Below are 26,009 nucleotides of genomic sequence, written 5' to 3'. Positions count from 1 at the left end.
CTGTCCGCGACAGGATAAATGTCCGCGACAGGATAAATGCCTGCGACAGGATAAATGTCCGCGACAGGATAAATGCCGCTGCGACAGGATAAATGTCCGCGACAGGATAAACACCCGCGACAGGATAAATGCCCGCGACAGGATAAATGTCTGCGACAGGATAACTGTCCGCGACAGGATAAATGTCTGCGACAGGATAACTGCCCGAGACAGGATAAACGCCTGCGACAGGATTAATGTCTGCGACAGGATAAAAGCCGTCCTCGTCCTCCTCACCGCTGTCGTCGCTGGGCAAATCCTGCCCACAGAGAATGAATGTCGTCTATGTTAACAATGGTTTATCGTTATTAATGTTAAATGAAGAGCTACATGTTATTTTCAATCCTGAACATGTTAACACCTGGTAGGTACGACCTGGAGTGACAGAAGCTCCGGGGTTTCTCGCTGGGGGCAGCGAACGCCAACTGGAGGCTAACGCAAACAAGAGGAGGCCACACAGCTAGTTCCCACTCACCTGGTCCTTCCATCATTCCCAGGATCCGGGGACTCGAGCTTGCTTCAAAGCAGAGGCCCCATTCTCTGTCTCATGGGGAGAGGACTCTGGGACACGCCCGGATGCACTCGTACCACCTTTCTCCTGGGTTCTTACGACAGGCCCCTGCGATCTCTCAGTTCTGCACCCACGTGTTCTCGGTACCACACACATTCTCGGGTCTGTAAGTGAACCCAGGCCCTCAGCTGCATCTCCTTCTCCAATATGGAGAAACAGGCCGAGGACACTACACAGACCTTTACTACTTACTATCCCCAAGAAAAACCAACTTAGTGCTGGTTACATGCACCCTAAATGCTATGACAGAGAGCAAACGCTCCATAAATTCCTACTGATGGATGAATGCCTGGAAAATTTCAAATCCAGGATGAAACTATAAATATCTGGATAATTTCTGGTAAATCTTACACTGAGGCTGAAAAGTATTGTACTTCAGGGATCAGGAACTTCACTTACTGATCATTCAATAGCAGGTAATTATCTGCTTCCAATCGGATCAGACTGGTAATGGTATATCCCCAGATCTGTCCTGCAAGACAATCTACCAGGGGGGTTCAACCCGTTAGTGACAGCAGAGATAGGAACGGGCGTGTGCCAAACACAGATGTGGGCTCATCCATAGGATGTGAGTATAATCTCAGGTAATAGAGAACTCTATGAAAATGGCTTCTGTTCTTTCAATTAAAAATGCTTAATGAATTGGATTTTGTAAGTGATTTAAATTAATGGAGCTATCAGGGTTATAGTAAGAGGAAGTCATAACTCAGAGGTAGGTGGCTTAGGGGAAAAAACTTACATACATGATGACAAAGATGATGGACAAATTTGCTCACTACATGGGGAGAAAAGTCCTCCTACAGAAGGAATGTGAGTCCAGGGTGGCCCAGCCACATTAAAACATAACAAGTAAGAGATGTGGACTTAACCTCCAAGTCTAAGGACTGCCCAGCACCCAGGGAAGCGTGAGGAGGGCAGCTGGGGGCCAGCTGGGAAGGTGCCTGTGTAGCCACCAGGGTTTTCATTCAAGAGTGCAGATACAGACATCCCGAGGGAAAAGTGTGCTGAGATAATTTCAAAAAGGGAAAAAGCCCAAGAAGAGACTGGGTGCAAATCAACAATGGTTACACAGCTGGCCCCACAAAAAACTGCTGTGCGAAATGGCATTCTCCTAGCTTCTAGGATCCAGTCAAGACCAGATGGGCCAGGGGTAGTTCACGAGCTCTCTGGGGGCAGAAAAGGTACCACGTAGCCCTGCACTCAACGTGATCCAGCAGTATGCCAACTGCGGTCCCCACTCTGCCACTCCCCACAGTGTGGCCCCAGAAACAAGGGCTGCGCCTTTCCAAGCTCATGTCTGCCCGACAGAGGTAGGTTCTTCCACTTCTCACGGCCCCCTGAACCCACAGCAATGCACTCTACAAAATGTGCTAACACGTCATCATTGCAGATGTCAGACCCTGATCTCATAATCCTACACTGGCCAAGAGCAATCTTCACACCCCTGTCCAGCACCAGACAACACAGAACTGCTCTGACAGGAAGCGTCTTTATTTCCCATGGAGTGAAACTCCAGTTAGGGTTTTGCAAATCTAGAAATAAAAATAAACATAACTCCTTTATTTTATGAATGATTAGTGATTTTGGTCATTATTAAATCATAGCCCAGCAATTTAATTACTTGCTAAATTCTTCAGTGTCAGCTTCAGAAACCGCAAGAAGTTCTCCAACGGACTATCTTCTTAGAAACCGTTCCAACTCCCAAGTCTGACAGGTGTGCAGATGGGCCCACGCACATCCGACCCTGACATGACTCCTCAGAACTCTGCCAGCAGGCCTCGCCTGTCTCTGCCCCCCACCCTCGCCATCCACCCGCATCCCGCCCCGTCACCCAGGAATATCGCTTCGGTGGACAGCCAGCCAGAGCAGGCAAAGCTGAGCCGCCACTGGCCAGCCCCAGCCCGCGGAACCATGGCCAGCCCGGCTGTCCCGGCGGCCCTCTCCTGTCTACAGAACTAACGAGGCTCCCCAGGCCTGCCTCTGCTCTCACTTTCACCATCGCCACCTCTTTGCTATCCACCCTCTGGATCACATTCGATATTTTTATGTTAACATTTTATCCCACAATACTGGTAACTATGTATTGTCAATTATTCCTGTAATATACAACTATGTATGACTTTAATTATGTCAGTATCCACACACACACATCTTCTAAAAAGCTTTTCAGGCACTTTGGACATCCAGCCAAATGCGGAAGACTCCTGAAAGCCCACTGTAGGGGAGATTCAAGCATGAGGCTGACGCTCTGCCACGGACGCCCAGGGACTGTGAGGAAGTTACCAGAAGTGACCAGCAGCCTTCCGCTCTCCCACACCCGTCCCCTCTCCTGTTAACGGCCAACACATATGTGTATGTAAACAACAGCAAAAATCACACCATATTTCCTAAGTGTGACTTCAAAAAGTTTATCATGTTCTTTTCAAGATTCCAAAGATACTTTATCTAGATCAATAGATCTATTTAAGGATTTAACAACATCTCCCAATTTTTTAAATTTTCAAATAGGTTCTATAATTTAAAATGTCATTTCCAAGTATGAACATTTTTCTTGAATCCTGGAGAGAAGATGCTATTGAAAGCAGAGCGAGATGTCCAGGTGCCAGTGCACTGCTGAGAACATGTCCCCAGCCCTGCTCCATCCGTACTGCTTCCGGGGTAGGGCTGAAATGGTTTCTCAGGGCTTCCTGAAATAAGGGACTCTGCACACTGTGTTTTGAGACAGTCCCCCAGGGAGCAGTTCATCCACTTTCACACCTCAAGCTGTCTTTGGAGGCATCTCTTCGAATTCCCCTACCGCCTCCAGCAATCACTTGGCCCACAGGCTCTCTTTCTGGTAACTTCCCCCCAGGTGTACTTCTGGCTCTATCCAGTGGAAGGAGATGTCTTCCCTAAGAGCAGGCTGCTGCTTGGACCATTTTGCACATTCACTTAGCACCACGTGCTTCAGAGCAGCGATGCCTGTTTACTGGGACGGCAACCTAACTAGCTGTTATATACACGTCACAGACGATCTAGTTATGGGACTTACTTAGGTAACTTAAATATTCGCAAACCTTACTTCAAGTGGTACTATCTTGAAGCTCTAACTAATTAAACTCCAAAGATCCTTAAAGGTCACGGTGAGTATGTTCTAGGATCTGAGGGGCTACAGCACTGGTATCAGATGAGCCTTGATGGTGTGGCTCAGGGGGTAAGACTATGTGCTAGAGATGGAGAAGTCCGTTCAAAGTAAGAAGAGCCTTCCCCAAATTAACCGATCTCATCAGTGATAACTCTGCACAGTCTGGAGAGCAACTCGTCAAAGATGATGCAAGGAGGAAAAAATAAGTAAAAATAAAAAATAAAAAAGTATGGGCGACAGGGAGTAGAACCAAAAACCCCAGAGATCCTGCTTACCCACGATGGAAAAGCATCTATGTCCCATTTAAAATCTATTTAAGCAAGATTTTAATTTCCGGTACGGGCTTGGAGGAGAACAAGGCTAGTAGTCCCTAGTCATGGAGTTGTGTGATGGGACCCTGCCCGGGCCGGCAGAGAACGTGCTACACGAGCAGGACACAGCATGTTACAGACACCGAATGAGTCCCGAGCATCACAGGCTGCAATTCCATGTGCTGCTGGGCACGTGGGCATGTGCGTGTCCCAGGAGGAACCAAGCAGCACACGTTCAATCACATGTCCAGTGGACCGCGTGAAGACCTCATCTCTGACAAAGTCAGAGAAAACAGTGATTTATAAAGAAAGGGTCTGAGCGAGGAGAAGGAAGTGAGAATGCATCTGATGCGGTGGTGGCAGAAATCCGTCACTGCGGGAGGGTTTGGTCAGCGACCGCTATTACACTTATTCTCATTATTACACTTATTCTCCCACATATAATATGTGATCAGTAACAATAAACATTTTATTAAAACAGACAACTCACCGATCAGCCTCAGTATCGACGCTATAATAATGTCAGGAGTATACGCAATGTTCGCATGTCCTTTTCTGTATTTTATCCACTTATCCATTACAGGCCACAGCTCTTTACTAAAAAACAACAGAATATATATATACATACACATGCATATACGTACACGAATGTGGAAAGCTTGCATGCTCACCGTCACTCAAAGATCAACAACTTCAAAATGGTCCATGAGAAACAGACAACTGATAAAGAAGGACTTTTCTTTTTAATTTACTTATTTTAAAGTAGGCTCCATGCCCAACGTGGAGCTCAAACTCACAACCGTGAGATCAGGAGTCGCAGGATCTACTAAGCCAGTCAGGCACCCCAGAACAAGGTCTTCTGAAGATGTAACCTTTTAGGTTAAAAAGAGACCAGACACAGGAAGCTCACACAGTCTCCAACCATTCAGATACTTGGGTCCACACTGACTAAAAAGAAGCTGCAAGTACCTATAGGCTTGGACCTTTATTCTGTTTCCACCCCTTCTACAAGGCTTTGAATAGGGACGCTAGACAATGTCCCCAAGTCACAGAACTGGAAGAGGTGGGAATCTGGATTTTTACTGGGGATATTACAGACGTGCATGTGGCACCTGAGTTCTAGAAGCCTCTGCCATGTCCTCGGAGGAGCGTGGAGCTCAGAGGCAGCAATCAAACCACACCTTACAAACTCTCTACTGACTGAAAACAGTGCCAGCTCCTCTTTGCTTTCCCTTTCTTCCAAAGTCTATTTACTTCTTATATAGTATTCATAGTATTAAAAAGTTAAATGCCAACACACAGAAAAAAAAGGCAAATTAAAAGCACCTCAAATTAAGACATTTTCAGATAACATTACTCAACTAATTCTGGACTTTTCTTTCCCTGTACTTCTCTAGGCGCACAAGTATAAATCCAGTGAAGGTGAGCACAGCACTCGGGGCTCCGGGTGTGGCACTAGCTCAGGCACAGATCCCACTCTTCACCACTCTGTCCTCGCCCCCAGCAGGGGTGCCCAGAACCACCTGTGGTGGACTTACTTGTCACCCTGCCTGCTGGGCTCCTCTGAGGCAGGAGACGAGGCCACAGGAGGCACTCACATCTTCATACGGACAGTGCTAGACATGCTGCACTCCCTTAGCCAGCAAAGCATGGGAGCTACTTCCATGTCAGTATCTACACATCCACTTACAGCGATTCCTTTAATGTGGCAGTACCATAATTTAATTCCCTATCATTTGACATTTAGACATATAATCTGTCCCTAGTGTTAAGGAGGAACAGTTTTCCACAGAACACATTCAAGTACCTGCAGGATACAGACTATTAATCCTTTGCGAATCCTCTATAATGCCACAGACTCCTTTAAATCAGTCTTTCTCAATCAGGCTTCCAAGAAAATTAAGATCTATGGAACAATCACCTGAATGACGATTTTCTCCGCTTTCCCACCTCCTGTTCTTCCAGAGATAGTATATGGCTAGTGCTAGAATTCTCCATGCACAGAGAAGAGCAGATTCATTACATAAAACAGATGCCTGAGACTAAGCTCCCTCCAGAAAGCCAGGTGAGAAGAGCTGCTAACACGGCATTTTTCCTATGTCTGTTCACATGGGTTTCCCAAGTATCTGAATGTTAAGATCTGATCATGGCACATTCCCCTACACCAGTCATGGAGGGCTGCCTTTCTGGGCACTGCTCTATGAGTTGGGGATGTTCCAGTGAACCCAAACCCCTCCTTCACAGGGGTCACCGCTCCTTGGGAGAGAGAAAGTAGTATCAGAATATCAATAAGTTACAGCCACCACAAAAACAAAGCAAGGGGATGTAACAATAATGCATGTCTTTTAACAAGAGTTTTACCAATTTTTAACCAAATCAAATGTTGCTTGTAAAATGTTTCAGCAACCTTCAAGAGCAAAACCAATTCAAACCACAATTCAAACCATGTGACAGCCTACCTTCCAATTCAAGAACCCAACTTTCAGTAAGCACAACAGCCTCGTACCTTATAATGTTATCATGTGTCCAAATCCACTTCTGATGGCAGCAGAGCAGGTCGATAGCAAATATATACTCCCAAGTGTTATCACTTAAGTCTTCTCCAAATTTTTCACTGGACTGAAACTCCGTTTTGGGACACAATTGTATGGTCAACAGCAGCTTAGAAACCATGAAACCCACATCCACAGGAGCATTCTAGGAAATGCAAAAGAAAAAAGAAAATTTAGAGTTTCAAATATAACACATCTTATATTAGTCATCTCATAAGTAAGAACGTAATAAGCATTAGGTGAATAATCATTTAATTTTAAAAAACATTTATTCAAAGTTGTATTTTAAAAGGAACTCTATTTATCGTAGTCCTATACTATTTGCCCTAAGATGATTATATGCACAGAGACTGCTAGGCCAGATAAGAAAACTCCAGGCAGGGGCACCTGGGTGGCTCAGTTGGTTACGCATGCCATCTCTTGGTTTTGGCTCTGGTCATGATCTCAAGGTCCTGAGGTCGAACCTGGGGGCTCCATGTTCCAGACTCTCCCTCTGGCCCTGCCCCAGGAAAGAGGCTTACTCACTTGTGCTTTCTAAAATAAATCAATAAAATATTAAAAAAAAAAAAAAAGCCTCCAGGCAGAAAGCAGAATCTAATCAGGCAGGAAGGAGATAAGCAGCAATACAGACAGAAATGCAGATTATTTTACCTCAAATCAGGGAAGAAAAGTTGTAACTTTTTTAAACTTTGAAAAAGTTCTTCCAGTTCTATCATCCTCTGACCCTCAATATCAGTCTTTTTACAAAAATTCATAAACTCGAGTCAGCCAGCACCAGACTCCTCACCCGGCATCTTTCACACCTGTGCACATCTGATGCTATACGTCCCGGGAGCCCGAATAGTCGCTCCTGCAGCTGAATGTTATCCTTTATGTGAGGGACCAGTCTGCTTACGCACTCACCGCGGCACACAGCCCCACTATCCAGCCCAGGTTACCCGTGAAATGCTATGAGCGTGCATATAACCTGTCTTTATGTGGACATTAATTTGACATCTCTTGGATAAATACCTAGCAATGGATTTGTAATTTTTTTCCTTTCTTATGCCTTTTTTTACTGGGTTCTGTTACTAAAAATAAACAGGGGGTGCCTGGGTGGCTCAGTCGGTTAAATGTCCGATTCTTAATCTCAGTTCAGGTCTTGATCTCAGGGTCATGAGTTCAAGCCCTGTGTTGGGCTCCACAATAGGCGCGGAGTCTACATTAAAAAAAATATTTCAATAAGTAAAAAACAAACTTGCAAAACATACTAGCAAAAGACTGGAATTACTGGGTTCTTCAGAAAACTAGCCAAAATTCAGTGGAATCTACACATGCTTTTTATACAGTAAACTATACATCAACATTTCCACCTCTTTTGTGACAACTGAAAACAACTGATTTATCAAGCGTTCCACCTCTAAAACCAAGTTTGGTCATTTTTATTTTGCTAAGAAAGCATCCTCAGCTTCTAGCCTGTCACTACAAAGCTGCAGGTGGTGGGCTTCTCAACCTCTCTCCCACATCTGGAGTCTGTTTTCTTTCTCATTTTTGAAATCCTCACTATTTTCTATTTTCTCTTTTTTCATTAATCTGATCTGGGAGCTCTATGTTTTGCTACTATTTCTTAAAGGCAATGAGTTCTTTTTCTACGTGTTTTTTCCTTCTCTGTTTCATTACTATTACCTTTAAACTCTATTCCTTTTTTCCTAGATCCCTTCTAGGATCTCAGATATTTAATTTCTAAGATGACAATCAGCCATTCTATTATCTAATATTAAAACATTTAAACTACCTTAATGAGTATAAGTTTTATAACAACTAGAGCTCTTTGGTATGGAATGTTTTCCTTCTCAATGACTTTTACAACATTTGTCTTACTTTTGAGTTCCTGTTTATTCCCAGGTTGTCCAGGACCACGTATGCCAACTTTCAAGTAGTGTTTATGGAATCTCTGAGTTACTTATAGAGGATTTCATGGAATTACTACCAAAGAATTTTGTGTATGGAATCTTTACTTTTTAGGAATTAAAGTTTTTATGTGGCCAAATTCATCACTGGTTTTATAAATGTGCCACAGACATGCAAAGAAATATATATTCTTTCCAGTTTACTTGTTGTATTACTGAATTCCACTGTTCTACTCATTTTTGTCTATCTGATCTGTTGAATTCTGTGAGAGAAAATCTCGAGGTCTCATAATGGTATTTTTATCTCAAGTATTACTCACTTTTTATACTTTTGATTTTATATTTTTATTTGATATGATACAGAACAAACACATTTGGTGAAAGTCTATTTTCTTTTTAATGTCTTTGACCATCAAACTACCATGTCTGGTTTCACCCCGACCGGGCCACCAGGAGGCGCCGGTGCACGGCAGGAGGACCACGCAGGGGCTCCTGGCCGGCAGGAATCTGGGAGGGCGCGCATGACTGAGGCAGGCCTACGTAAGGCATGAGGTGGAAGGGCTCTTCTGACTAAGCTGCTGACCTGAGTCCGATGGTGTCTCCCAAGAAGACACTCATTTCTCTAGACGAGTTGCTGGAAAGATGATTACAGTCTTGCTTTTTAATGTTTCCTTAACTTCTGTTTACCAATATTCCTTTCCTCTATTTCTTACAAGAAAATAGAAGTCGGGGCACCTGGGTGGTTCAACCAGTTGGGTGTTGGGACTCTTGATTTCAGCTCAGGTTAGGATCTTCGGGTTGTGAGCCTGAGCCTGGCCATCAGGCTCTCTGCTCAGCATGGAGTCGGCTTGGGATGCTCTCTCTCTCCCTCTCTCGTGTCCCTCCCGTGCTCTCACTCTCTCTTTAAAAAAAGAGAAAAATTCTCTCTCCCCTTCCCTCTGCCCCCACTCATGCTCTTAAAAAAACAAAGAAAATAAAAAAGCCTAATGAATATTAATATCAAAAAACACAAAAATGGAAAGCAAAATGACATATAAAACTGCACTACACACATAAGCCAGGATAACTACAAGAGGAAATTAATATACGGTCATTTAAAAACAAACCAAGGCTGGGACTCCGGGGTGGCTCAATTAAGTGTCCAACCCTTGATTTAGGCTCAGGTCATGATCTCAGTTTCATGAGTTCAAGCCCTGAATTAGGCTCTCTGCTCAGCACAGAATCTGCTTGGGATTTTCTCTCTCCCTCTCCCCTGTGCCCCTCCTGCACTCTCTCTCTCTTAAAAACAAACAAACAAAAAAATCCCCAAAAAACAGAGATTCTCTCCCTCTGCCACTCCTCCCACGCACATGTGCACACTTTCTCTAAATAAATAAAAAATAAAAAACAAAGATCAACCTCTCACTGAATTCTACATTGCTTCTTAGAGTTTACCACTGTCAATTCAGCCTCCAGAGATTCTCACTAGACCACCGCTGTAACATAAAAGAACACTAATCTAGATGGTATATTAGCACTCAGTTACCAAAGAAAGTCAAAAAAAGAGGAAAAGAACACGTAAGAACTAAGTATTTAAATAAAAATTCCATCAATCAAAAAGAAAAACACAATATTTACATTTTAAAAAGTCAAGACAGGAATGAGTTGCAATGCCATTTTTCAGTTCTCCAAGTGCCCATCACAGAAGCCAACGCCATGCAGCTCCTATGAACCACCCCCTACCTACACATTCCACATGATCATCAGTCATAAATTAGTGAATGAAAGAAAATTTTTGGAAATTACCAAAACGCCTACAGCTCCAATCCTTCCCAAAGTGCCTCATGCGCATTTCCTGAACTAAATGCATAAGCTTAAGCTAAAATGGTATTTTAAAGGATTCAATAGGAAGAGTCCTGTCCCTGAAATGCCTATGAACTAATTCAACACGAAACACAAAACTGAGTAAGGACATTCATAGGAGATCTACAAGTAAGGTCTGACAATTGAGAAATAAAAACAAACCTTACCTTTTCCCAGTTGAGAAAGGCTCTCAAACAGTTCCGGACCTCTCCTTTAGCACGTTGCCTGGCAACCAACTGCATCGCCTTATTAATCACCGATTGGGAAATAAATATATCATGCCACATATTTGCAATGAACAAAGTCAGTTTCTCTGACTCTGGAAAATCTATGAGGAAAAAACAAAACAAAACAAAAAAACCTTTATGTCTAATCAAGTGAATAAATTACAAGCTAAGAACCAATTTTAATAATTTCACTTGTGCCTTGCAGGGTCTCCTACCACTGAAAGCGGGTGCCTGAGGAGGCCCTGCTTTGTGCAAATCTGCTTGTTTCTCCCCCAACCTTTTCCCTTTGGCAAACCTTCCTTAACTAGATCTGGAACAAAATACCTGGACAATATACAGCACTGTCTCATGAAAAGAGCCATCAGATCCAGACACGAAGCAAAGGCAAGCCTCTCTCTTCAGACTTCTGAAACCCTAGAACTTCCCCATTTGAGAAGTGTCATTTCAGGCTATTTCTTATGCACTGGGAAGACAGAACTCACCTGTGCAACACATGAAAGGCTTCGGATATGGAGATGTTTTTATACATCACGGATGAAAGCCTTCTACTGTGCATGCTTCCCCACAGTTGGCTTTGTTTCCTCAACCTAACCCACACGCCGCTCACACACAATGAAACACACTCTTAAGCACCGTCTGATGGATTCTGATGAGTGAACATGTACCCCCACCACAGCCAACACAAAGAACATTTCCACCCTCCCAAACCCCATGGCCTGCACCCTTCCGGTGCCTCCCTTCGCCCCCGACACAGACGACCCCGACCCGCTCCCGGACACTGCAGGTTAGCTCTTTCCTCCGCTGTCCGTCGGCGCGCTCGGACAGCGCGACTCTTTTCTGCCCGGCTCCCTGACTCAGCAGAATGCTTCCGCGACCCACTGTGCTGCCACCACCTCAGCAGCCCCTCACTTTGTGTGGCCAAGCCGTACTGAGCTGCTTGACACCACACACCCGTCCTTCTGCAGCTCACAGACGTCCGCTCACGCACTCCGGGATCTGCGGGTGCGGGAGCACCAGTCTAGGGGAGGTGTGGCTCCACGTCTGCTAGATAAGGACCTGCGAGTGGGATTTCTGGGTCATACGACCAATGAAGATTTTGATCTTGTGAGAAACCGTCCGTGTTTCGCGACTTGGTTGAACCAGTCGACACAGATTTTTACCGTTTGGCAGGAAGCCACATCTTGCGTTTCCAGAGCAAGTAAGTCAAAGCAGACGCTCAGTCTATTCTGACCTGCTGTTTCGGAGACAGAAAATCCTCCCACCCCAGGACCCTCTCCACATGCGGCGCCATCTGCCCGGCATCTTCTCCCTCGTTTTTCAGTTGTTTTTTTTTTTTTTAAGATTTTATTTATTTATTAGAGAGACACAGCCAGAGAGGGAACACAGCAGTGGGAGAGGGAGAGGGAGAAGCAGGCTTCCCACTGAGCAGGGAGCCCGATTCGGGGCTTGATCCCAGGACCCTGGGGTCATGACCTGAGCCCAAGGCAGACGTTAACCGACTGCGGCCCTCAGGCGCCCCCTCCCTCACATTTCTTAGAGGCACTCGCTGGTGTCTTCACACCTCCAGGTCGGAAGCTGCTCTGACAAGGAGAGCTTCTGTGACCCCCCAGTCTCACAAATCCCCCTCCACGGCACAGCCCCTCAAGCAACAGATCCTCAATGGCTGCGTACAATGCATCCTTGAGGGGTAGGGGGACGTAGGGACAAGACCGAATCCCGGCCCTGACAGAGCACACAATGTGGTAAGCGGAGACGGCAAACAGAAGCGTTCGGGATACAAGGCCGGGGGGGGGGGGGGTAAGCACCGGGAAGAAAAAGCCAGGAGCCTGCAGGAGGAAGGCCATGGGAGTCCCGACAACAGGGGGGGATCGCTTCTGAGGGAGAGACCTGCTCCCCACGAGCCTGACAGAAAGGGGGCTGGCGGTGTTTGACAAGAACAGAACCTCGCGGGGGCCTAGCAGAGTCCACGCCGCTCGCCTGGCTAGTACCCGCCACTGCGGGAGCCCCACGTGCGCCGGGGCCACGTGACCAGCAAACACGGGCCTCACCACTCGGGCGGGTCTGCGTCTGGTTCCAGTCACCAGTCACCGTCCGGGCCCTAACACCTAGCGAGCACACCGGGAACTACTGCGGACCCACCAACGCCGGCAAGAGGAAACCAAGAAAGGCAGAGGGCCGCGGACGGCAGCCTCGCTCACAGACGTACACACGCCGGGCACCTTCCACTCCCGGCTTCACAAGCCCTGGGAACGCCCTAAGAAGGATGAAAAACCCCGTCGAGCTCGGACTTTCTGACAGGAAACTGAGCTGCGTTTGTCTATCGTTACTCTGTTGACAAACGTGCCCACTGAGCGCGTCCTATTACAGAGGCGGACTCCTGACCCGCCCCGCGAGCGGGGAGGGAGGCAGGGAACGGAAAAGCCGCCCCGGAGAGCCCGCCTTCCCGCCCTCTGCCCCCTTCCTGCTCCGGCCCGCTGTGCCGCTGGAGAGTTCGGCCTTCCCCAGCTTCCGATGCAGCACGGGGGTCTGTCCCTGACTTTACAGTCACGCCCTTACCTCGTGTTGCCAGCATCTGACTCTTCAGTAACTACACCAGGAGACAAACACGCAGCGATGAGAGACCCTGAATTATGTGCCAGTGCACATGTATGTGTTGAGAGAAGCACGTGTATGTCACGTCAACTCTCCCACTGAAAACCAGGCAGGGCGTGGGACAGCTCAGGCTCTTCATGGCCTCTGATAAATGCCCAAACATTAACACTATTTTGAAAGATACACCGCAAACACTTAGCTGCAAACACAGATCCAAGCGTAACAATGAGGTAAAAAGGCAGAAGTGGGCTTCCAAAACAGAAATGTCACTACCTAAACGTACCTTCCTTAAGTAGGCTGTAGCAAAACAAACGAGCTCTTTCCAAGTCCCCAAGTTGTCGACAGATGCCCACATACACTCTGCAGAGGGCGTGAATGTAATTGCGCTCCATGGAGATCTTCTGAATTTTCAGTTCTGAGAGGATAGAGTGCAGCAAGCACTCTGCTAAATGCTAGGTTTGAGAAAAAGAAGAAAAAAGAGAAGGTAATGTACACTTGAATTGCTTCTGTCTACTAAATAGCTCAAGTTACAAAACTGAAATAGGGCCATAAATCTCGCACTCGATCAGCCAGCAGAAAAGAGCGGTCACTGTGGCAAACCACCTGCTTTTACTCAGCCCAGTGACCCACCTCCCGTCCCCCCGCCGGTGTGGGGGGCAAGAGGTCCAAACCTGCAGGCTGCCTGCAGGGGCCAGGGGCCCTGGCCGAGCACATCCGTCTGCCTGCGGCCGTGCCAAACAAGTATTCTTCCTTGTTTGGGCTAAAATAATTTAGTGTGTGTGCACTGCACTCGCTCTACATTCTTCTCCCATTCCTGTTTTCTGAATTCTGATGTGCCCTACACATTTATCCTGTTTAGGTCTTAAAAATACTGGGCAACCATTTTCCTACATAAGAAGAAGGGCATTAAATAATTTGATCCATTTGTTCACTTGAAAATAAAATTATCTTTTCAAAGTGACATGTATTACTTTCTCTACTTTCTGAAAGTAAGCAATCAACAGAAGACACATCCGTATTGTTCCCACCATGGCTCTCAGGGTGTGCAGGAAACCAACACGGCGCAATCCAGGAGACACTGGAAAGAATCCACACAAGGTGTCGACATGGAAACTTGGAAAATACAACCCTAGAGAAGTCCTAAAACACCAGTTGTGTGAATCTGCACAGTATTCCCACTTTAACTGTCCCTATCTTGAAACCAAGATCGGTTCCTGTTTCATAGGTGACAGATACTAAAAAGGAGGCACAGGGGAACCCCTTGCTCTCTTTCTGGAAGGTGCTCAGACTCAAATGTGTGCGTACTGTTCACAGAAAAGAGAGGCTCCATTACAGGAAAATAATTTGATATTTTGGAGCAAATCATTTTGAGCTTTTAATCATGCCAGAATTGATGGGAAATATGCAACTGTAGTCCTGACAATCACTTTTATTTCTTTAAAATTTTAAGGTATTTGATGAATACAAATGATCAGATCCCCAGTGTCTTTTTCCATCTCAAGTACACAAAATGCTGACTAGAAACAAAGTGTAGGTCACAATGTTTATATGGATATCTGTCTATCTCTGAAATCAAGTTTCTGTTCAGGGTCATCTACCACTTTGCTGAGAGCAGAGAGCCTGTCTCTGAGGACATGCAATTCCTAGCGCTCCTACAGAAGAGCAACCACGTACCTTTTTGGTTGTGCTAAATTCATGAACAACTTCCTTCTCTTGATCTCTCATGACAGGCTTTTTGGAGATATTTCCTACATACACGTGACTTCGAATGACAGGTAAGAGATCAAAAGACGACTCTGCGATCTTCTTCAGCGCATCGGCTATGGCTTTGTCATGGGACTCTACAGTTTCTTTTGGGTTTGGAGGCAACTGTGAAACGGCACTGACGGTCAGAGGAGAACTTTCTTCCTCTGCCGCCACAGCTTCAGCTTGCGGGAGGCTCCTCCGGAGGGCCTTGCTGACTCCTGTAGTGGCGCCCCCAGTTTCTGGTTCTGGGGACCCGCTGTCCAGCCGCAGTCTTTTGGCGCTCCTCAGTGTAGATGCGGACAACGTCCTTTTCCCCCCTGCATCCTGGCGAGTCCCCCCGTCTCTGGACTTCTCCTGACTACAGTCACTCCCTGAGCTGCCCCCTGTCTTAACAAAGGCGGTGGATGTTGAGGTGATTGCCTTGAAGCCTGTGATAGCACTGACAGGCCCCGCTAAGCTCTTCCGGTCTGCAGGAGGACCGCGAGTGAGCTGAATGTTCCCTTTGAGAATGTTGAGGGTACGGGCCCTGGCAGACAGTTCTGGGTACATGGTGTCGAGGATTTTAACGGAATTCTCTTGGGGTCCAGCCACAGCTGTGTGGGCTGATGCCAGAGGCGGGAGGCGGCCAGGCACAGGGAGGGCATGCTTTGGGGTGGCAGCACAAAATTGCAAGGGTGAGGACAATATCCTCTCGCCGGCCGGTGCAGCAGATGGGGACGGAGATGTGCATGGGGGAGAGAGGCCTCCCGGCCCTTCCGGCAAAGGAGACATCACAGGAGGCACAGGGAGTTCACACAAGGGAGAAATCTGGCCAAGAGGAGAGGTAGGTGAGGAGGGAGAAGAAGTTGCCAGCAGCGGAGAAACCGGCTGCGAAGTCCTTGGAGGTGTAGCGACCAGAGGAGCAAGCAAGGGCGGCAGAGGGGGCCCCACCTCCCGCCGGATTTTACTCAGCGTGTCAGACCCATCTGTAGGGGTTGATGTGTCAGCATTGGCTAGGATGGTCTGAGTTTGAGTTCTCTGAGTTTTTGTGTTCTCTCTTTCCCCTGAAAATGACGGAGAACCTTCATTCTGATTAGTGTCAACTCGGCTTGATGCCAAAGCCTTTGCCGACTTGTTCGATTGATCTTTGTTTGAAATCTTTGATCGATTCTTATTTTTGCTGAACGGCTCTAGTTTCGAGTTAAAGTACGTGTGATCAGATGCAATGGTCTGAGACTCAAAGTTCTGATCATAGATCTCAGAACTAATCCTTACGCTAGGTTTGACAGGCCTGTTACGCAGACGGCTTTTATCAAAGTTGGTGCTCTGGCTACTGCTGGAAATTTCCTCTTGCGCACATGATAGGTTGCTGCCGCACTGGGGCTCTGGAAATGGAGGGTCAGGGTGACCAGTCTCTGGAGACTTCTCCATGGAAGTAAGGGAAATGAAGCCAGCTCCGAGGCCTCCTCCATCTGGGGAAACAGGGGTGTCTTCAGGAGTGTCACACAGTATGACCTGGTCCACATCTGGCATGAGAGCTACCCCATTTATGATGGTCCAGTGGTCCCCCTTTTCAATGACGAGATTTTGATCCTTATTGATGAGCACGTTTATGACTTCGGAGGTCACTGTGGATATCTGGCACTGAAACGTTTCTGCCTCCTCCTCAGCACTGCCTTCTATGGTCTGCCCCGCCACGGAGTCCGAGCGCTGCGGGGAGGGCCCTGCCCCACCGCCGATCGGGCTGCTCACACTGGGAACACCCTCAGGACTGCCAGGAGTGACGTCGTGACTCGACAAGCCGCTAGCAGAAGGGCCCTTGCCAGTCATGCTGGCTACCAGAGGGGATGAACCTGAAGGGTGTGGCGGGAAGCCACTCGCCCCCTGAGGGGGGACGTGCTCTCTGCCAGGCTCACCGGTCATGCCACCGTGCGTATTTGAGAGCACTAAGTCAGCAGCGTCTTTTCTAGGAGAGCTCTCACAGCCGGCCTGAAGCTCCCGTCCAAACCTGGTGAGCACCTCGGACAGCGCTTCCAAGGAGCGCCGAGTGAGCCGCCCTGTGCTCTTCAGAGCACCGTCCTCGTCCTCCGATTCAATCCACTCTTCGGAGGTTTCCAGGGTTTCTTCCTCACAGAGCTGCTTTCTGTACTTTCCTCCTGAGAGGTCACCTGGCTTTGAGTCTTTGTTCATTTCTTTATGCAGGGTTCCTTTGCTAGAACATTCTGAAACAGAGTCCCCTGAACTGTAATCTCTTAACTGACAACTTTCAAGAAACTTCACGACCTCTGACGTAGAGAGCCCGTCGATCTCAGAAAGAGTACTGATGTTGAAGTCCTGCAGTGCGGAGGTCAGACGGCCCACCTCGACGGAAGGCCGGGTCTCGGCTGCGCCAGCACCTGGGGCTCCTAAACCTCTTCTGGAGGCACGGGCAGCCCCCTGCAGTCTGTCCCCCAGCGCGGCTTCGGGCTCACTCTCCCACTCGCTGCCGCTCGGCGCCTCACTCTCCTCCACCTCCGTGTCGCCACCTCCTCCCTCCCGAATGCCCGAGTAACAACACAGAGGCCCAGTGAGAGCACTCGCGGGGACAGCACACGTCTCTTCATCTTTTCTGAGAATCGCCAACGGGAGAGCCGTCCCTGTGGTGCCTGGACCTTCAGGAGAAGCAACGCCAGGAGTCTGAGACGGCAGCTCTAGGGACTCCTGCAGGCTCGGGCGGACACGGGGAGAGCCCTCCGGGATGGCCAGAGCCTCGCTACCAGACCTGCCCGTGCCCCCATAGGGCACTCTGTCAACAGCGAAACTTCTCGACACTGGCCCTTCTGGAGCGGGACGGAGTCGGTCCCCATCCAGCCCAGGGGAGTCCAGACTCACGGCATGAAGGAGCAGACTTTGCTTCGGCACTGCCTCCTGTGCTGAGGCTTCGGTTGTGACGCCTTGGTTTGGGACAGGGATGTTTTTAGGAGAGAAAGACGGTTTGCTATTTGTGGAACAAGGAGAACTTCCGACTGGTGAAGAACCACTTGGAAAACTGAAATTTAATTTTCTCCACGAGGCAGAAACTTGTGGCGAGGTCCCTTCCTTAGCAGCAGCTCCCTGGGCAGCCCACGCCGTGTCCTCTCTTTCTCCGCCATATCTGGGTACAGAGGACGCGGCAACAGCCCCAGGATCGGCCTGTGCTGCCACGAAGGGAGGCTCAGTCCTCTGCTGCCTCCAGGGTTCCAGTCTAGCGCTCTGCACTCTGTCGGGCCGGGCCTGCTTAGTGATCACGGACACTTGGTTAGGCAACAGTGACGTAGCAACCCTGAGCCCCATGGGGTTATTTTCTGAGGCAAGTTCAGGCTTCGATGCGGACCGTCTACTTTCTAAGGAGGATGCGGCCTGTTGTACCTGGTGGTTAGTCTTCTGTTCGGGCTCCGACTTGGCCCTCAGCCTTTCTTCCCCACCTCTCCGCAACACATCACTATGGTGCCATGAAGGGCTTTTCAAAACAAACCCACCCTTGGTCAAGCTACGCTGAGACGCTAGCAATGGTGTAGAATCCGCCCTAGTCCCGGGGAGCTCAGCGCTGGGACCCTGGCTTCTGCACTGTGCCTCTTTCATAGCTTGTATAAATACTGACTGTGCAAGTGAACAGACTTTGGGAATGCCTTTCAAAACGTCTCTGGACTTGACCTCACTGTCGCTCTCATTATTAAAATGTGATGCTCCCAACTCAGGGCTCAAAGCACGCAAGCTCTTCTCCAGATGGTTCTCTCCGGCAGGACACTCTGGGGGCGCAGGCTGCAGATCTAGCACATTCAAAGTTTCAGCTTGTAGCTTCTGTTCTGAGTGGTGCAGTTCCATCGCGGTAACTTTAGCAGGAATGTGTGGGTCATGAGCATACTTTAATCCAGAGGAAGATGGGGAGTCACTGCAGACAGACGATGCTCCCGAGGTAGAAGAGGAAGAAAGGCTGGCATCACCACGGAGCCCTGGGGCACCCGCTGCGTCACCTGCATCGTCCTCTGGCTCAGGCGATGCTCCTAAAATGAAGCCTTGAACATCTCGCTTCTTTCCCAATACGCTACACATTCCCTGCAAGTGGTCAGAGATTGACAGACGATCTGATTCAAGAGGGATTTCATTAGTTAATGTCCACTTAGTAAACTGTGATTTGGGGGATCCTATCATTTTGGATAGTAGGGTTTTTCCTTCAGATTCCATGAGTTCACTGAATGGCCTCTTGCCGAGGGGAGAGGAACCCACGTCAGACTTCCGGAGGGCCACTCCGTTGCCCTGTGCCTGGCTGCCAGACGACATCTCAGCACATACATTTCTGATGGGTTCATGAAGTGTGTTCTCGGTCTGCACTGACTTATCCGCCTCCCTGACTGCTCTCTGTCCTTGTGCCTCATCCGAAACGGCTCTTCTCCCGTCCCTCGCGGACTCACGTGACACCATCCAGTGTTTCTCGCGAGCTCCGGGGTACGCAGCTGAAGGCTCTCTCAGCGTCGCTGTGAACGTCCCAAACCCGACAGCTGTCACTTCATTTACTTCCAACGTAGTCAGAGCCTGGGTGGCTTCATGTGATTTGAGCTTTTCCTCCCAGGTACCAACACTTCCTTTACTTTTTCTGGATGAATCAAAGTACTGTGATTCAGATGTCTCATCTTCTGAAACAGACTCAGCAGAATTTCTATGTTGAGACAATTCATTATCACTGGAATCTGTATACTCTCCGAAGTACGTTTCCTTAAAAACGAATGAGTTATTCTTATTAGTTAAATGTTAACTAAAACGACTAAACATACCCAACAATTAAATGCCTTAAAAAGCGATTCTTAAGAAATACTAATTGGACCGACTGTGTCTAACTATCAATCAAATGCATTCCTGAAGAATCCTTTCAGACACAGCCTAGGAAAGGGGGAGGAAAGGGTAGCCCCATCCGGAAGCTGCCAGCAGGGAGCCGAGCTTAGGCAGAGCAGCCCCTGCCACCATTCCGGACCGCCTCCCCGAGCCCCCAACCCCCACACTCGCAAGGCACGCTCCTCCTACAACAGACAGGGCCAGCGTTAGTCTATCCTCCAAAGGGCCAAACATTCCTACTCTCTGGCTCTTCCTCCCCGTTTCCGGGCACAGAACATGTCCAACTCCAACTGCACAGCCTTCCACCCCCCGCTTCCAGGTCACTCCTCTGCAGGCGTCCAGCTCCAGCAGAGCGGAACTGGCCACCACTCCGGGAAGCGACCTCCACGTACCTCCTGCAGACATGTCCTCGTGCCTGGGCTGCATCTGGGCTGCTGTTACCAAGTGAAGGAGCTCTACCTCTTCCAACAGTACGCACACCGACACTGCTCCTTCCCACTCAGCCCCTCCCCGTCTCTGCTCCAGAAACGCCCCACACCCCAGGGCAGCCCCTGCTGTTTTGGCTGAACTGCCCCCATCACAAGGCGCAGCAGGAGAGCTGGCTCCTCCATCGCCACCAGGCTCCACCATGCTCCTGGCTCTAAAATCCTAGTGCCCATGTCCCCTGCAAGCCAGTGTGCCCCGCACCCCCGCAGGCCGGGCTGATACCGGCGCGCCCCGCCCCTCCCCAGAGCAGGGCCCCTGCTTTCCTTCGCTATTTTGCAGCATACTCGCCTCCTCCACCTCCAACCACCGCACTAAACACCGCGCCGAACGCTGCTCGTCAGCCTCCGAACGCTTCTCAAACCAGCCCCAGCTCTTGGACCCCAGTGCTGCTGCGGGGAAGAGGTGTGGAGAACGCTGGAAGCTGCGGATTCAGGCCGGGACACCCCCCTACGCTCTTACCTCTGTCCAGATTATCCCCAGTCCCGACGCCATCACACAGAGGCTACAGGGAAACTTGCAACTGAACGTCTAGCTTTAAATGCACTTCCCAGGTCCAACAAGGACTTCCTCCTGCCCTCACGATAAAATGGAAAGTCCTAAGGACAGACGGCCTCTGCTGCCCTGGTAAGCGTGAACGTTCTCTGGCACAAGCTCACCTTTGGTCCCGTGACCCTGTGTAAGAGGTCCTCCACTGGAAGCACCCCACCCTCTTGAACACTCAGCTGGGTCCTGTCTTCCCGGAGCATCCCTGCCCTCCTCGGCCTCCCTCAGGAGCCTGGGTCCTCTCCAGCTGGTGTGCCCCAAGACCGGCAGTCTCTATCACAGCTGTGCGATCACCTGCTCCCTCCCCCGCCCAACTGCCACACAAGATCCAGCCAAGTGGTAACCACGGACGAAGTCACATCCGCGTTCCCAGGCCAAGCGTGGCCCTGGAACAGAAGAGATGTACACTGCTTCCTGAAGAAAGGGAGTGACTCAGAGCAATGCATTTATCTGCTCCTTAAGCCAAAAAGCATACAAATCTGCTTCATCAAGACTTAACTCCCTAAGAATTTACAATAAACCATTCTGCAAAACATGAAAAGGTGATGAAGTCATCAAACGGAAGCAGGGAATCTGGCAAACAGAGGTTAATGGGCATGTGTGTTACGTACATGGATTCCCCATCTCTGAAAAGCTCCAGGCCTGCAACCATACCTTAATGCATTCACTGCGCTAGGTTCCAGGCAGCAGAGAGAACAACAACTAGAACACGGTCCTCCCACAGGGGAATGTGAATTAGGGTGAGGATAAAGACACACAGAATGCAACCTTAAGTGAACATGTCATGGGCTCCACGTTCTTGTAAAGAGCATGGGCATGCCCTCGTCAATGCGCACATCTGCCCCAAGAAAGTCTGGTTTGAAGATCACTGAGCAGCACCCCCTGAACATAGCCAGCGTGCCCGCAGGAGCAGCGCGCCCACAGGAGAACTCAAATGCCAAGTACAGACTCACAGGCGCCAGTGCCGACGGTAACGTGCTCAGGGGTGGCAGGGACACCAAAGGGGGTGACGGCACCGGAGACAACAGAGGAGGAGGACGTCTGAAGAAGTCAACTGCAGCCTGGAGGTCTTCATCGAAACAGTGATCACGGTCAGAGACGTCAGCACTGTCCTCGTCAGTCCCGGGCGTCTCACGCTCAGGACGCAGGCCCTCGTCCGCTACGTGGTCACTGCAGGGCGCGGCTCCACCGTCCTCGCGCCTCCCCACGTGTCCACATGCAGAGAAGTCGCCCTCTATTTCCATGGATAGTTCTGCCAGGCACGTCTGCACAGCTGCGCCTTGGAGTGGCCTGCCTCCTGCTGGAGGGGGCACACCATCGTCCCTGGACTCTGTGGGCCCGGGGTTTTCTTTGGCAGGTCTCTCTGTGGGAGAAAAAAAGTAAGTATCAAACATATGTAACATTAAGAAAACTTTAAAAATTACCCTAAGTATTCAAAATGCCTGCTTTATTGAAGAAACCCAAAAAACAAGAACATTTTTTTAAAAACGCCCATTCCCTTTCTAGTGAATAATCACTCTGTAAGACCTAAACACATTTCCTGTAGGTACACTTCCCTCCCTATACGCAGGACCAGGAGAAGGGCAGGTGGGTGGAGATGATGCCCTGGGGCCCACGGGCCTCAGCGCGCACAGGTGGAAAGGCATCACGGCGGCGGGAACGGGCCTCGCTGGCACACTCCCCTTTTCAGTAACTGTCTTTCCACACAACCAGCAGCATTCAGAGACACATCTTTGTGCCTGGGAGACTGACAGGGAACACAATTTCCTCTGTCTGCAAAACAATAAAAAATCAGCCAACGATCAAGCCTACCCAATAACCATGTTCATACAATGCTATAATGAAGAACCTCAACTAGGTCACATACATACATCGCATTACGGTGCAATGGGAAAGTTACTATAAAAGGCAAGTGATTTGGGGGTCTTGATTTTGATGAACTGCTGTGGTCCCAATTATCAGTGAAGATATTTGTGTCCTGGGAAATAACCACAAATAACCATTGTTCATACTTGAAAGCTGTACATAAGGACTCACGGCTCCCTGGAGAAGTGACTGACTATAGGGCTGGGGAGTGGGAAATACAAACAGGGCCTGAAACATCTTGCTGAGCCAGAAAGAAGTTCTCAAAACAGGCTGGGGTATGCCTCAAGGGCCCAGGAGTCAACCCAAAACCAGTCCCAACAACCAAAGCTGGAGCAATATGAATGATGAAATAAACACAAGTTATGGAGCACAGGCAGAGAATAGAGTTCCAGTTAGTAGAGGTAGAAGAACAGAGAACTATAGAATCACTAGCAGACCAGGCAGTAGTGGTACCACGCAGGCTTCATCGGCAGATGCTAGACTCAGCGGGCCAGAGCGGGGAGAAAGTGACTGACTGCAGAGCATCCACGTGTCTCTCTCAAGATAATTCACAGTAACTTAACACTGGAGAAGCCCGGCAAATACCACCTTAAACAAGCACTTCCGCTGTCACCCCAAGTCATCCATTCCTCCAATCCCTCGCCGGTACAATGTCCCGGGCAGAGCACAAGGAAACCACGGCAGAGTTCTTGCTGGAAAGAGTCGAACTTCACTTAATATGAGAAAACAGCACACGAGACAAAACTGACAGGTTTCCTATGAAATGATGCTTCCTCTCTGAAAGTAGGAAGACAGGAGACAAAGAGACCCGGATGAACCGCCAGACCTAGGGGCCGAAAGGCAGAAGACTGCTAGGTGCAAGGTGGGCTCCGGGGACCAACACGCGCCCACACATCCATGTGAGCTTTCACTGAGCTTAACCGTCTTGCACCAAGGGTTAAATTTAGGGGAATTTGGATTTGGAGTCTAAGAGAATTCCCTGCACTATTTTTGTAAACCTTCTCATATAAAAACAAAAAATTACAAAAACAAAGAGAGTATGTTTTAAGACTGAAGATTCCAGGGCACCAAAAAAAAAAAAAAAAAAAAAAAAAAAAGATTCCAGGGCGCCTGGGTGGCTCAGCGGGTTAAACCTCTGCCTTCAGCTCAGATCATGGTCTCAGGATCCTGGCATTGAGCCTCACACCAGGCTCTCCGCTCAGCAGGGAGGCTGCTTCCCCTCCCTCTGCCTGCCTCTCTGCCTGCCTGTAGTATCTATCTGTGACAAATAAAATCTTTAAAAAAAAAAAAAAAGATTAAATAGGGAGCCCTTTTAATAACATCTTAAACAACATAAAATCAAGTGTTTAGAATAAAACACGGCAACTAGCTGATGAAGCTGACTGAGAAAAGGCCCAGGCTACTTCTGCCCGAGCTACTTCTGCTCATGGACCATGAGCCTCGGAGGCTGGCTCAGGAGACCCAGGTGCCACCTGCTTGTATCAGCAGGGTCCCCACACAGCGCGTGACAACTGACTGAACAGCGCCCCATCCAACAGGCCTCTCTCCAACTCACAAAACCTCACGGAGTCAAGCACAAATGAGAATCAGCAACATGCCTGGTAACACTTTTCTGAGGGAACTCTGCCTTCTGGAGCCTGAGAGAGAAAACTAGGTACACACCTCTACAGACTCAGATCCTCAGCAATCTGTGAACTCATCAGAAACCAGTATAATGGGGGGGGGTGTTAAGTAAGGAGCATTTTAATCTTATGCACGACAGCTAACTTCTCCCCATCCACTCTGGGATAACTAACACCTCTATCCAAAGCTTAAATCCTAAGTAGGGTGTAACTGAGAGCGTAGCAGAAGGCCTGCACAGTTTTGCCTGCAGATCAAGGCAGCCCACAGTTAAAGCCACACCTGAAAATGAGGGGACAGCACTGAAGAGTGCTAATCTGATATGACAGCATGAAAGGAAACCACTGCTTATCGGACACCACCAGTATTCTAAAGGACACAGTGAATGTACAGCAGACAGTTCAACCAAAGGAACTGCTTACAAAAGTAAATCCAATGAGGCTGCTACTGGACAGAGGACACCGAGAAATGATTCGGAAAGCACCAGGACTCCCCAGTACTCTGCATGTTCCCGCCACACGCACTCCACTAGGTGCCCTTCCGGCTTCCCCGCACGCCCTCTGACGGAAGCCACCATTGGAAGAGTACAAGCCAAATGCACTTACTGAGACAAGAAGCCACGCTGAAGGGGAAGGAGCTCTGTAACTGAAAGTACCCATTCCAATTTATCCTATTCTTCCAATGTCAGATTCAGGAGGCAGCAAAGGCTGAAGGCATATAATGCCCACGGTAAACATTTCTACTTCCGTACATGAAATGTACTTCTGGAAGCTTCTCTCTCACCTGTGATGCATCGGCTGCCTTCACCAGGTAGTCTGTGTGTTGTGTTTATGCAGAGCCAGAGCTCCTTCAGAAGTAGCTTTACTTTTCCTGCACAAAAGAGCAGAGTATTAAAGACATGTCATATGGCTCAATCCACAAAAGGCCGACACATACTCCTGGGAAATCAGGATTTCTTAGGGGCTGGGGCAACAGCTAGGGACCAAGACTTCTTCCCCAAATCCAACCACTGTGCATAAACAGCTAAGCTGCTGATGGGAAGGCCTGCAACGCTCCAGCTGAACGATGAGGGCAGGCTTGTTTTTTCCCTAGGGGTGAGGGGAATGGGAGGGCATAAGACTCCTAAGACCAAATCTACTTGCTGGTAAAAGTCTTTATCACCTATTTGTATGAATGGACCATACACATTTTTGGCACTTTCTATAGAAAGTGGTGAGAGATGAGGGACAGAAGCACAGATATAATGTCTGATACAGGAAACGCTGGCTCTACGTTTACTGCAAACAATAGCAGAAAACACCCCTCAGTGACATGAGGGGGTCAGAAAACTCATCAGAACTGACCATGCTGGGTAGAGTGTCCAATTCATGATCTCAAGGTTGTGAGTTCAAGCCCCACGGTGATGTAGAGATTACTTTAAAAATCTTAAAAGACAAAAATCAAAAGACAAAAAAACTGACCATGTTGTAACTAACCTGGGGGCTTTGTGGAGAATAGGACTCATTAACAGTCTTAAGGGGTTAACAGGGTGGAAGACAGAAACGTGTGTGTAATAAACACGTGGAAAGGAAGAGATTATCGCACAAACAGGCAGACTCACAGAGAAACATAAGCTTTTAAAAGGGAAGTGAAAGCCTTGGAATTTTTATACATTTTCAAAAGGATTAGGATTCCTAGAATAGTTAAGAACCATTGGTTCAGGTTGAGTACACATTTCTACAGATTTAGATCCTCGATCATCTGTGAATTCAGATCGTTTTAAACACAGCAAGCC

General features: G+C 48.6%; 1 protein-coding gene across 2 annotated transcripts in view; it reads right to left on the bottom strand.

The window, feature by feature from the left end:
• Positions 1 to 26,009, bottom strand: part of ICE1 (interactor of little elongation complex ELL subunit 1) — a 57,049-nt gene that overhangs the window by 3,461 nt on the left and 27,579 nt on the right. The window contains exons 11-17 of one of the 2 annotated variants that reach the window (XM_059416850.1): positions 25,019 to 25,105; positions 21,703 to 22,112; positions 14,822 to 19,603; positions 13,431 to 13,599; positions 10,496 to 10,656; positions 6,552 to 6,742; positions 4,536 to 4,642 (exon numbers count right to left, since the gene is read on the bottom strand). In XM_059416850.1, the coding sequence (XP_059272833.1) occupies positions 4,536 to 4,642; positions 6,552 to 6,742; positions 10,496 to 10,656; positions 13,431 to 13,599; positions 14,822 to 19,603; positions 21,703 to 22,112; positions 25,019 to 25,105 (5,907 nt within the window). The remainder of the gene's footprint in view (positions 1 to 4,535; positions 4,643 to 6,551; positions 6,743 to 10,495; positions 10,657 to 13,430; positions 13,600 to 14,821; positions 19,604 to 21,702; positions 22,113 to 25,018; positions 25,106 to 26,009) is intronic. The other variant, XM_059416851.1, reaches the window with a different exon arrangement.

Source organism: Mustela nigripes, chromosome 12 (genome assembly GCF_022355385.1).
Source record: "Mustela nigripes isolate SB6536 chromosome 12, MUSNIG.SB6536, whole genome shotgun sequence".
Lineage (NCBI taxonomy): Eukaryota > Metazoa > Chordata > Mammalia > Carnivora > Mustelidae > Mustela > Mustela nigripes.
This window is presented reverse-complemented; position numbering and strand designations above follow the sequence as displayed.